Source organism: Mizuhopecten yessoensis, unplaced genomic scaffold (assembly GCF_002113885.1).
Source record: "Mizuhopecten yessoensis strain PY_sf001 unplaced genomic scaffold, ASM211388v2 scaffold9109, whole genome shotgun sequence".
NCBI classification, from domain to species: Eukaryota; Metazoa; Mollusca; class Bivalvia; order Pectinida; family Pectinidae; genus Mizuhopecten; species Mizuhopecten yessoensis.
Genome location: NW_018407883.1, coordinates 2153253 through 2166417, shown reverse-complemented (window position 1 = coordinate 2166417; position 13165 = coordinate 2153253). Strand labels below are relative to the sequence as shown.

Here is a 13165-nt window from a genome sequence, read left to right as displayed (position 1 = left end):
GTAACAAAAACAGCGAGGCTAGTGCGGGTTGGAACCTCGCAGATATGGATAGGGTCGGGATATGGCCCATTCCATGTTAATATCCTAACCGAATATCTGACAAAGGCGATTTTCTATTCCCCAGTTTGAGTAAGGATAACTGTTCCTCTCCTTTTGCAATATTAAAGATTAAATTATCGTTTTCAACCAAAAAATATCTTCTATTTGATTGAAGATAAGATTGATATGTTTCACCTGTATGATTCATGTTAAAAATATTCCAAGAATCATGGTACCACGTTAGCCTTGATATTTACTTTCAAGGACAAAAGAAATTCAATTTCATCTTTGTGTGTGATTTCTGTCGGCTCACAATTATTTGAAACAAACTGTTTTTCATATGTTATAACAATCCTTTCTGTTGGACGGACGTCGTATTTCCCCGACTACCAGTAATGACTAATTATCTTTCCTTTATGTGCGAAATGTTATATGCTAGATAGGACTAATGCTGTAATGTTGCTACACAAAATTATCTTTTCTTTATATGCAATGCTTTAATATTGCTACACAAAATTCTCTTTCCTTTATGTGCGGAATGTCACATGCTAGATAGGACTAATGCTTTATTATTGTTGGACAAAATCATCTTTCCTTTATATGCAAAATATTATATGCTAAATAGGACTTATGCTATATCATTGCTACACATATTTCTCTGTCTTTTTTATGAAAATGTGAAATGCTAGATAGGACTAATGCTATATAATTGCTATAACTAAGTTTGTTGGCTTAATGAATCAATTTATTTGCTATTTAATCTAGTTTTATTCACTTGATATGTCTAAATATTTCTTCCACAATTCCATGAAAGAAGAGTGTTCGATAATATTAAAATATTATTGAGTTGTTATCGCTGTATAGACATGTGGTTTGATTCGAGGCCTGCTATATTGCTCTGATGGTCAAGCTAAATACCAATATATCAAACAAAGGACCACGAACTTGGCCAGAACAAAACTAACCAATCAATAATAAATTAAATACTTAAATCTTTTATAACAAAACAGAAATCAAGACAAAAACAAACAGATCATAGAAAACATTTTAAAACATGCAAAACAAAATAATGATCATCCAGTTTCTCACTCTGTTCACGTTTCTATCGACATTGCTGTTCGAGAGTCACTCTCAGGAAATAAATAGTTTGCTTCTTCAATCATTACATGTTTCTACAGAATAAGTAAAACTGATTTACCACTTAAAAAACGCATCACTGGCTGTCTCACTGAGCTATTTTTGCGTCCTACTACACAATTCCATTCCAAACTCTGTAGTTCGAGACAATTCCTCATCGGGTTTTTTTCTTCTGTCCCCTGTCGCTATTTTAACATCAGATCTTCCATTTAAACCGCTCCTGAATTTCAGGTTGCGTTCGTTTTGCGCGTGATCTGTGTTGGCTCCCTTTTCTTGAATTGGTTGGGGTTTTCTGTATTTGTTCACTTTTTTCCAGAATTTGCCGACGGTTTGGGTTTGCATTCACCCGGAGCCGATTGTACTGCATTGCGTCAATATCACGCTAGGTCAATGATAAATAATTCTTATTGTAAAGAAAGGTAATGTATTCCACGAAACATTCTGCTAAGGTTCCTGAGTCGAAATTTAAAAATTTAAAAGCCGTATGTGTCGGCATATTTTATTCTAGGTAAATTATTGTCTGTCACAGCAGATTCCTGAATTGTGATGTAAGGTTCCGTTGTTTCTTCCGGTTGCACGTTCCAGGACTCTTCTTTACCTTTCGCAAATAACAAGAATACGATGGTCCCAATTATATAAGCACCCATGGACACGTAGAATATCGTCTGCCACCGACTCATTGTTTCCTGTTGTAAAGAAATAAACATTGAAACCATTTCTTTCTTTAAAAAATATCCGTCGACAATTTGATTAAGAATGTATTCGTGAGTGAAATGTTTTTGAATCATAAATGTTCTCATTTATAAAACAATCAAGTTTGACGAAGACATTTTTTAGTGGTTTCAATTAACCAATGAAAATAATTGATAACAAGAAATTTGTAGCAGATTCGTCACCCATATATCTGTCATATGTGGGAAGAAGTATATATTTGACATGCAACCACAATGAAATGCCAATGCTTTTTAAAATATATAAATAATTGTTTAACTAAGACTTTTTATTGTTTGATTTGAAGCAATGTTGTGTGCTTGATTAAACAGTATAAATTGTCGAACACACGAAAGCGCTAAAGGTAGACAGTGTATTTTTGTCATAACTAGTTGCATCTCAAAAATATATGCTGAATACAAAATATTCAAATTGTATTAGAGCAAACTAAATATAATATCAAAATGTCTTACCATACTGAATGTGTATTTTAATGAAGGACAGTATCACCAATAATTCAGCGATGAAATTGACGCATAATAAATTGTAGCATACTAAATATGTTCAACAAATATACAGCAACTAACACAAATAGAAATATGATAAATACATTAATATTAAAAGTTAAATTGATTATTTGAACATGAAACACCCTCCATTTTTAAATAAATGTCAAATAAAAAAAAAAATCATTTAGATTTTGTAAGTGAGTATGATAATTGATAAAACTGTCCGTATTCGCTTACGTTGTTATTAGTAAGTAGTCCAACAAAATAAGGGGACATAACTCCAGGAAGATTTGAAGAAAAGTTGGCTAAACCCATCAATATACCTGTAAACAAACACAAGCCACAAGCTAGTATCGAAACAATTGAAACGTTCACAAGTGGAAGTAAGATATAATTGAAAATTTTCGACGAATTAATCACATTGTAAGTAACGGTAAAGTGGAAACTTTAATGAATGGAAATCAGAACCGTAAATCTAAATAAAAGTACTACTCAATAAAATTGATCTTGAGAATATTTCATAATTATCTTTTACTTATTTATTCTTAGTACTAAAAAAATAAAGAAATATATTGAGAATCAGCAGGAAATGACTGCATTATTATCGAAAAAACAAATTGAGACGTTATTTTTGATGACACAGTGACGTCATTGCTTTTGTCCTCGGACCTACGTTGCCACAAGTAATCGAATGACTTGTTTTAACGGCATTAGAAGGGAAACTAAATACAGGATCTGTTCAATTTACCGAAGTTCACATATAGCAAATGCTTTTACTGTACATATATTCTACAAATATCAAAATCTCAAAATGTGCCATTATATAACATTAGTATGTATTATATAAATAATGCTTGGATAAGCCATTAATCATCTCTCCTTGTCACATTGGTGATAAAATTAAACTTCAACAGACTAGAGTATAACCAACCTGAATAATTATATCCAATGTCAAAAAGGTTTACAGTAACCCCCGCCCCAAGAAATCCTAACATTCCGTTTCCAACGACGATGAGAGCGACAACATAAACATGTTCACATCCGGCCATATATATAAATGGTAAACAAAGTGCAGCAGGCACCAGACCTGAAATCCAGATAAAAAACAATAGATTATATGAAAGACTTATAATCTAAGCCACTGACGGTTCAGGGCAGGATACACCAGCTGTATATCGCTGCAGATCATCATAGAAGGCGAATAATATTGACAATAATATATTTTCTCCTGTTGCGATTGACTAGGAACTTTCATTCAAATACTTGTTAACTATCCTACTCGTGTTCTTTTTTAAATAAAATGTCTAACTGTTAAGAAGTAATCATTTATGAAAATGTTTGTATTGTTTTTTTGTGTGTGTATTTTTAGCCGTCGTCGCAAGAGAGATACGTCGGGTTAAACTATTTAGTATTTCAGGTGAGAGAGTGTGCTGAATATGATGCTTATATACATGTACCATTGTAAGTTGTTGTAAATAAGTATTATTTCATGAGTAAACTTTTCATAAAAATGGAAGAAATTCCTCATGTATTTTAGGGCGAAATAAAGACTTCATTGTGACACTTGCTTGGATTATGTCAGATCATGTAACTATGTATGTAAGTAGTAAATAGTAAATGTAAAACAAGATAACAAATAAATATTCATCGAGTCATGATGCTCTACCTGGAAGTACAAAACAGTAATACAACGACTATAATATATGCATCTTGTAAAACATAGTAATGACGTTTTACTCCTACAAATAAATAAATAACTATGCAACGTTTGATAAGGCGCCCTATAAAGCTAGACTAATTCACTCTAAAGCGCTTTACAGTACATAAATATACAATTTATACAATAAATACCATAAGCATATACATTAATCAATCCAATTTTGAGCAATTCGCAGGAGCTGCCTTATCAGGGGCCAACTACTAGTCCTATGCCACCTTGCTAATATCGCCCTATGTGTGTATATACCTGCGTGTGTGCTGGATATGTGTACGTACGTACCTAAAGTGTTGAACAGTTTACGCACAGTGACTGTCGAGAGGTACCGCTTTCTTCGCAGGAAATCCGCCAACAAGCTCCCTAATATGTTGGTAAACATAGACATCAGCATAGGTAGGGCCATCAATAATCCATCCTTGAAAATTGAGCATGAACATTTTGAAAAAAAGGCATTAACGGCTGGCTAGCTGATGAAGATGTGAAAAAACTGCGCCAAAGAGTTTAAACGAAGATTAGTAAGACATCAATATTATATGAAATAGGAATGAGCAGAGCAGTACATGGAAAGGACAATGGTTTGTGGTTTCAGTAAAATTGTCAGTAATGAAGAAAAGAAAAGCTTTGGTTTCTTCATTTTGAAAAGCAATTCTTGAATAACCTTAAAGAAAATGCAGGCATTCTTACTACCGTGTCACCATTTTGTCAGAAGAACGTTAAAATATATTCCTTAAGCCCGTTGAATTTCATAAAATTCAGACGATGCTCTATTAATCAATAATTAAATATTAAACAAAAGTTAAATCTGCTTCGTAAGGCAGATATTTCAAAATATTTAATTCCGGATTTCCTTGAAACGAATCTTTTTTAATTATGTTATAATAATGACTACTTACTTTAGTAATATCAAACTTTTGTATTTTATTCATGTAAGTAGGCAGTGTCGTATTTGTGATGTAGCTTCCCCAGGCCTGCATGAAGTTCGTCACAATTATAGCCCACATAGCAGTTGATGTCAAAATTGCTTTCCATGGAGTTTGACAAGCCTACAAATAAAATGTTAAAAACAATTCAACATTCAATGAACTTGCTTTATCACATAAAAGAAAACACCCAAAAAAGCAATACATTCATTGCGTGCTGTTTTTCTCAATAAATCACAATGGGAGTTATAATGCATTTAGCATTTAATGCAAATGGGACAAGGTGATGAGGGAGATGACATAGATTGGATTACCCAATCTAAAATATAATCATTTTGTTATGTAATTACTATGAAGAAAAAGTCGTCTAAACTCTACAAAAGCATGTCATCGGGAATATTGTGTATATTAGTATGTTACACCCAATAAATCGGTTGATTGTTTTTATAAATCAATTACATAAAATATAACAATTTGAAAAGCAAACAATGAATAGGATCAGATTGTTTTTTTAACTGTCCATGTCAAGCAAACTCATGATAAGGTTTTTAAAGAGAAAGTGAATGAACATGCTACATAGATTTTCATTTCTTTATAACATATTTTTAACTATTGCTTCCATTGTTATGTTTTATGTTACTTTTATCATTGTTCAGACATATACATTTGTTGACATAATTAAAGTGTATGCAGATTGATCGTTATCTTACCGTTGCTCTCTTTACCGATGCAGTACTTTCTATGTACAATCTCTCCACCGCTGAGATCCGGGTGTGGTCAGACGGTGTTTCGAATATTAGACAGTGCCAAAATAAGAACCAAATTATCGCTGATCCCCCTACGTTAAAAGATAAGAAGGAAAATGAAATAAAGATAAATGTCCCTTTAGCTTGCCGTCTTAAATAGAACCATTACATTTTTTGTTATAGAAATAGATTTCTAAAATTCGTATAAGAGTTTTCTAGAAAATATTTACCAATTTTGAAGAATGTACATGATAAATCACGAAGGAAAACATGCATTGTATGTTTTTATCCTATAAAATGTATATGTTTTGTTTGGATTTGTGAAATTGGTTGTATTCGGAAACAAATACCGAAACATATTTGCATGTAAAATGATATTAATTGTTTGATCATAAAAAGAAATAGCAATCGTTTACAAATGCAGATAAAGTTGAAACTTTCACAGTGTCGAAATACTCTCGTTTGTTTACATTGAGTAAGTTTGCGAAAATATATCTATACGCAATAATTTTCTTGTGCATAACCTAGATTTAAATAAACGGAATACATAGAACTCTGAGCCATTTTTTTGTTGGAATTTTGTCGCGCCAGTACCAGGTTAAAAAGTCACATTTCGAACATTTCGACACACGAGAAATTCCATTTTTACAGTATGTCAATACCAAATATATAGAAAACGGAGGGCCATCCACCAAGGAAGTCAGTGTCGCACAAGTACCCAGCGACAGGTAGAACAATAACATTACCAAAAGCAGCACCTGTGTCGTATCAACATGAGCAAATCAAAACTGTATCGTTAGCATATAACATATACGTAAAAATACTAATTGATGATGACTTTTAAATGCAATGTAATTCGTGTTGAAGTCATGCATGACATATTAAGTTATACCCAAGCATCAACTGACAAGATTGTATTTAAATTTACCAGTGCGATATTTACATTCTGCTAGTTACGTTATTAAAGACATTACAACGCCATGGCCAGTGATGATATGTTAAAATGAACTTAACTCATAATAGTACTAGTAATACCAAGTGTATTGACCAAACATACCAAATATGCGCACTCGTGAAAGTATCAAAATATTAGCCAACCTCATGAAATATATTTGGTATTAGTGAAGAAACTATTATATATCCTCTAAATGTTACATTCACATATAACGAGTTATTATTCATTACTAATGCTGATAATTAGCATCTATCTGCGTACCTCTACCTGTATCTCCAATTTAAGCATAACAGCATTTTTTTTCTAAATAAACAATTTCTGGAGATTTTACCAGAACTTGCAATCATAGGTAAAGTAGTTCGTTCCATCTCTGGAGTCCATTTTCCTTGCATTTCCGAAATAGCTGGAAAGGTCATTCCCTTTAGTATAAAATTAAACATAGCTTTCCAATTGTATATAAATTAATATATTTTGATATTACTAATATAGACTATTTCAATAAGACTGTGTAACAAATACCCTTGAGTACAAATACTAATATGTTGGGTTTTAATAATACTTGTAATAGGTAAGCCAGGACATGGAATCCATAAATATAATACATTTTTGTTTATGTACATTATCAACATACGGCATTTCATTGTTTTGTGCTTCTCTTAATGGTCAAATTACTTCTGCAAATACAAATGTAATCTATATCTAGTTTGGAATGATACTTGACCATCTATAATTGTACACACGCCGACTTCAAGTCACATTATTGTGACCTTAACTGTAACACCTACCTCTGCCAATCCTTCAATAATTCTAATAAGAATCAGTGCCCAAGTCCCAACTCTTGCAACAACAGGAGTTACCAGGGTCAGAATGGCAGTGATCAACACGCCGTATCCAAAAATTCGCTTCCCTCCAAACTTTGTAGCCAAGTATCCTCCCGGTATTTGTGTGGCAACGTAGCCGTAGAAAAATGAGCTGAGAATAAGTCCCTGTGTACGCTCATCCCAGTCAAATTTTACAGCCTGGACAAATGAGAACATACTATATATGTGTGCTAAGATATTCGCATTAGTTCGGTTTACAAATGCTCCGTCCTAATAGCATTATCTCAGACTACTGAGAGACAAGCTTGCAAGTTGATGAAGATTACAGGTAAGAGTTATGGTTGCCATCACGATCTTATCTTGAAATATGCGATTTACTCATGCAATATCAATGTCGAAGTTTTGATCCCGTTCAATCCATAAGTGTGCCTTGTTGATTCGTGTCCACTACCAGTTATCACTTTAAGCATGTGGCATTTGTAAAATTTGACCTAGATATTTACACAGATGCCGGCGTCATCGATAAATCAGAAAACGCTACCCCTTTCCAAACCTGGTTTTATTATAAACATATAAATAATCAAGGGTCTTCCTGTCAAGTTTGACTTTATTGTAATCTGCTTTCAGGATCGTGTAAGGAAACATATCATTTCTATGTGTAATATTAGGGTCAATATTTTGAATTATGTCCATTAGAGTGTCTTGTTGTTGTGTTGTAGCGTGATATTATTTGACGCTTACCCTCAAGGAGCTAATGATCTGGTCTTAATTTCCTTGTAAATCATCAAGGGTCGCTATGAAAATATTTTTCCTTGAATGTATTTTTCCCTGCCGTCACTGTACCTAAAGCGGGACAGTACCCAAAACGGGACACTTGTGGAGAAAACATTTTTGGAACTGATAGTATGGTATAAAGAACATTAATATTTATCTAAAAAGTGTACCGATTTGGGTACAGTGACGTTAGTTTTAACAATTTAAAGTTTGAAGTATGGTTTCTGGTGACACTGCGGTAGTGTTTTGTTGTTTTTTATGTCATTGATTGTAAGTTCAAATTGTGGTTTTTGTTTAGACTCTGCAAATTACAGAAACTTGTATGTTTTAATGAAATATTTCCGTTGTGTTTTAATAACAAATGTAGCAGAACTTTAAATTCATTCAAAGGAACATAAAAGCATACTTCATTTTTCGAATAACAACAAATGTCTTGAATACTCCTTATGCCTGTCTAAATGTTTGGACTGAGGACTGTCTATATCTCAACTACTCAAATACTTGTACAGCTCAAGTGACTGATATTATAATATTAGATAAGTTATACATAAATGATAAAGAATGGAACTTTCAACCATGCGATAAAAAACAAAATGTTTGTGCAAAATGTTTAATAAAGAAGCTTAATTAACCTGTTTTTGCAAAATCTTAATATTAACACAATAAACATATACATAAATACGTATTTGAGTGGCAACGTAGCTGCATAAATACGTATATAGATATAAAACTTGTCAGGCGGACTACTTAATTTTAGATATCTGCGTATTTAAATGACATTCGTTATATTTGAGCCATATCGAACTAATCCAGTTAATACCTGTCCTTAATTTATTACGTCATTTGTTTTGTTTTTTATTTCAAAATATCATAAAATCACGAAATGGTGATTCATTTAAAAAATATATAGCAAAACTAAACGGTAGTCAGGCTTAACACTTTTCAATGATATTTGGGTCATTTCAATTATTAATCACACCCTTCCTTTTGAACCAAACACCCTGATTGGCTTAGCATATATAAAACAATGTACCTGATTGGTTGTTGTTTTTGAGCTGTTTAGAGCCGGTCCTGGGCACACACCGCTTTCTGTGTAATTTTGGTCGGATTTGGTATCTGTGTAGTTTGCCATGGCAACTATGGCAACGCTGAGGTTAAAACGAAGGGCATATAGATGGAAATATCCAATAAATGACAGGATCGTGAATGTGTGTCGGGCGCCATATCCTGTAATTAATGTAGAATACATATTTTAGTTAGAAAATACGTTCGCTGCATTCATATAAGCAAACGGATACAAACCGTTTCTTTACCAGTCAATAACATACATATAGCAACATCTTTCCTAGTATCAATATTTGCATATTACGGAATTTTAGTTCTTTGAATTAAATAATTGAAATCAAAGACTGTTATCCTTTCCAGTATAGTAACATCACTGCCGAACGTTGTGTTACGCCATCTATCTGTTATCGTTAACAGTATAGTAACATCACTACCGATGTGTTTTGGGTTTTGTTGTTGTTACTTTTGATTTGTTTCTTTCTGTTTCAGTTTATCTGGTTTTGCTCTTGTGTGTTTGATGTCATAGGTTTATATATTAAAGCATTGAACTGTTTTTGTATGGTATTTATGATCTATTTGAATGACACAGCTTTGCAAGCAAACAACATAATGCGCGCTTGCCCTCCACGAGGGAGTTATTTTTGGAAGATAATTCGAACTTTACTCTTTACTCTTTTTGTGAAGAATCCAGGCGTGAATTTATTTGTTGATTGTATGGGAACCTGACATCAGTCGGTAGATTCTATAACAGCGTCATTATTTGACATGTCGTCAGAAACTGATGAACCATGGATGCGAGACGCGTGAAACTGATAGCGTTTGAAGTGAGTGATCTTGCGACGGAGCACAGGTTCGTTACACTTGTCTGAAATGTTTATGTGTTCTGTGACTCATATCAGTAGGTCTGTAACATATGTGTCAGTAGGTCTATAGAATATGTGTATTTCAGACATTTGTAACGAACCCCTGTTGATCAGTGCAGTGTAACAGACGATATTTCTGATAAATTGCATGAGCGTTATGTTTGTTTCTTTTGCCGGCATTGGTGATTTCAACCGATGTGCATTTTGTACGATATTGCAGACCTTGGTCTTGTTTACGTTGTAATGAAAGTGTTTTTTTTTATTTTATTTCTTATTTTGCACATACATTTACAATGACATTGTCAAATCTCACAATGCCCAGCAATATTTCAGCAACGGTCATGTTTATTTATTTTAGATATTGTAGTTCCGGTCAGTGTTGTATTAATACGCTAAGAATTGTGTCTCGTGATGCATGGTAATTAAAGTCCCATCAACGACACAGCTTTCAAAGAGGCTATATAGTGACAATGCCATGCAAATGTAAATATATTGTTTTTGCATCAGTGTCACAGTATGTCATATGTCTTTATGTATGTACATTTTTAATATCTGCTTATGATATCGGATGAAAATGATGACATAGGATAATGATGGCTGATGATGATGATGGTGATGATGATAATGTTGATAATGTCATATGATGTCAGATGAGAATATTAAGAATACTATCTTATATGATGATGATGGGGATGAGGAATATGATGATAGGGATGATGATGTTAATAATTATGTCAGGATGATGATGATGATGATGATGATGATGATGATGATGATGAAATAAGATGATAGTGATGATGATGATGGTGTTTAGAAAAATGTCGGGTTGATGGTGATTGTGATGATGATGACAGATGATGATGTTGATGATGTCATATGATGTCAGATGTTTACGATGATAATGTTAGGAATAATATCTTATGTGATGATGATGATGTCTGATGATGATGATGATGATGATGCTGCTGCTGCTGCTGCTGCTGCTGCTGCTGCTGCTGCTGCTGATGATGATGATGATGAAGATGATGATAATGTAAGATGATACTGATGATGATGATGATGTTTAGAAAATGTCAGGATGATGATGGTGATTGTGATGATGATGACAGATGATGATGTTGATGATGTCATATGATGTCATATGATGTCAGATGATAATGTTAAGAATAATATCTTATATGATGATGATGTCTGATTATGACGATTAGGATGATATCATATGATGGTGATGATAATGATGATGTTAAGCACTAAGCCAGGATGATGATGATGATAGACTTTATAGAAACCTTTGTTTAATATGTATGAACAATCATGTACTTATGAGCAATGTTTTGTCTTGTCTTGTAAAAAAAAAGAAAAAAAGATCACTACCGAACGTTGTGTTACGTCATCTATCTGTTATCGTTAACATTAAAGTAACATCACTACCAAACGTCGTGTTACGCCATCTATGTGTTATCGTTAACATTGAAGTAACATTACTACCGACCGTTGTGTTACGTCATCTATCTGTTATCGTTAACATTAAAGAAACATTGCTACCGAACGTTGTGTTACGTCATCTATCTGCTATCGTTAACAGTATAGAAGCATCAATACCGAACGTTGTGTTACGTCATCTATCTGTTATCGTTAACATTAAAGTAACATTGCTACCACACGTTGTGTTACGCCATATATCTGCTAGCGTTAACAGTATAGAAGCATTTATACCGAACGTTGTGTTAGGGCATCTATCTGTTATCGTTAACAGTATAGAAACATCACTACCAAACGTCGTGTTACGCCATCTATGTGTTATCGTTAAAATTGAAGTAACATTACTACCGCACGTTGTGTTACGCCATATATCTGCTATCGTTAACAGTATAGAAGCATCTATACCGAACGTTGTGTTACGTCATCTATCTGTTATCGTTAACAGTATAGAAGCATCACTACCGAACGTTGTGTTACGCCATCTATGTGTTATCGTTAACATTAAAGTAACATTACTACTGAACGTTGTGTTACGCCATCTATCTGTTAACGTTAACATTAAAGTAACATCACTACCGAACGTCATGTTACGCAATCTATCTGTTATCGTTAACAGTATAAAAGCATCACTACCGAACGTGGTTTTACGCCATCTATGTGTTATCGTTAACATTAAAGTAACATCACTACCGAACGTTCTGGTAAACCAACAAACTGTTTTGCTTACAGTATAGTAACATTGAACATACCTGTCTAACTATTTTTACGAGTCACAGATATGACGTAATACAGTGCATCCTATAGGTATATGTATACGGTAGTGAATACTTACCTTTATGTGGTTGGACATCACGTCTCCTGTATTGTGTACTTGTCTTTAATAATTTACTTGTCTCATCAGTTCTATTTATAGAAGGCATGCCTGCATTTCTGTTGTCAGTATACTAACACAATACCGTTATGTCTCTCATCCTGCAAGTTCAATGATTTCTCGTCCTTACATACCTAATACATATCATACTATATATACGCACACAATCTTATTTTATTCACTTATCTAATAATATTGTGTTTAAGGACATCTGATCAATATTGTGAATTACCAATTTCCATTTTGCAGCATCTTTATACCAATGTTACTAGTGTTGTGAAGAATCAAGTAAACCCAATTGGATACTAATTCAATAAGAATAGGCTGGTTTTACATTATGTACAGTATTTCTAGTTTTAAGACATGGAACAAGATAAACATTTTATATAGTTTCACCGACTATGTAGCTTTAAAACGTTGTAACACGTATACGTATAAACATTGTTATCTACCTGGACTAGCAAAGATAACAAGGCCAGACATCATAAATTGATATCAAATATAGCATCCCGTACCATATCAATCAGTTATGTGTAAGTAAGGTGTACACATGTA

General features: G+C 33.3%; 1 protein-coding gene across 2 annotated transcripts; it reads right to left on the bottom strand.

Annotated features, from left to right (window-relative positions):
* Window positions 1–1100: 1100 nt before the first annotated feature.
* On the bottom strand, window positions 1101–12741 carry LOC110457374 (sialin-like). Of its 2 annotated transcripts, none has more exons than XM_021508615.1 (11): window positions 12572–12741; window positions 9363–9556; window positions 7520–7753; window positions 7066–7153; window positions 6442–6537; window positions 5744–5871; window positions 5007–5156; window positions 4396–4528; window positions 3328–3483; window positions 2634–2719; window positions 1101–1862 (listed from the first exon to the last, which is right to left on the bottom strand). In XM_021508615.1, the coding sequence occupies exons 1-11, from the start codon at window positions 12657–12659 to the stop codon at window positions 1650–1652; spliced, it is 1566 nt and encodes a 521-aa protein (XP_021364290.1). In that variant the 5' UTR covers window positions 12660–12741; the 3' UTR covers window positions 1101–1649. The 2 variants fall into 2 exon arrangements, with proteins under 2 accessions (XP_021364290.1, XP_021364291.1); XM_021508616.1 differs by having other exon boundaries at window positions 1101–1774.
* Window positions 12742–13165: the final 424 nt, after the last annotated feature.

Bases quoted from the DNA above. Each gene is read 5' to 3' on its own strand.
- LOC110457374 (XM_021508615.1), bottom strand. From the start codon at position 12,659: ATGCCTTCTATAAATAGAACTGATGAGACAAGTAAATTATTAAAGACA. The intron at 7,754-9,362 runs GTACATTGTTTT...TCATTTGTCCAG, and splicing joins CAAAAACAACAACCAATCAG to GCTGTAAAATTTGACTGGGA. The intron at 5,872-6,441 runs GTATTGACATAC...CTTTTAACGTAG, and splicing joins CTCCGTTTTCTATATATTTG to GGGGATCAGCGATAATTTGG.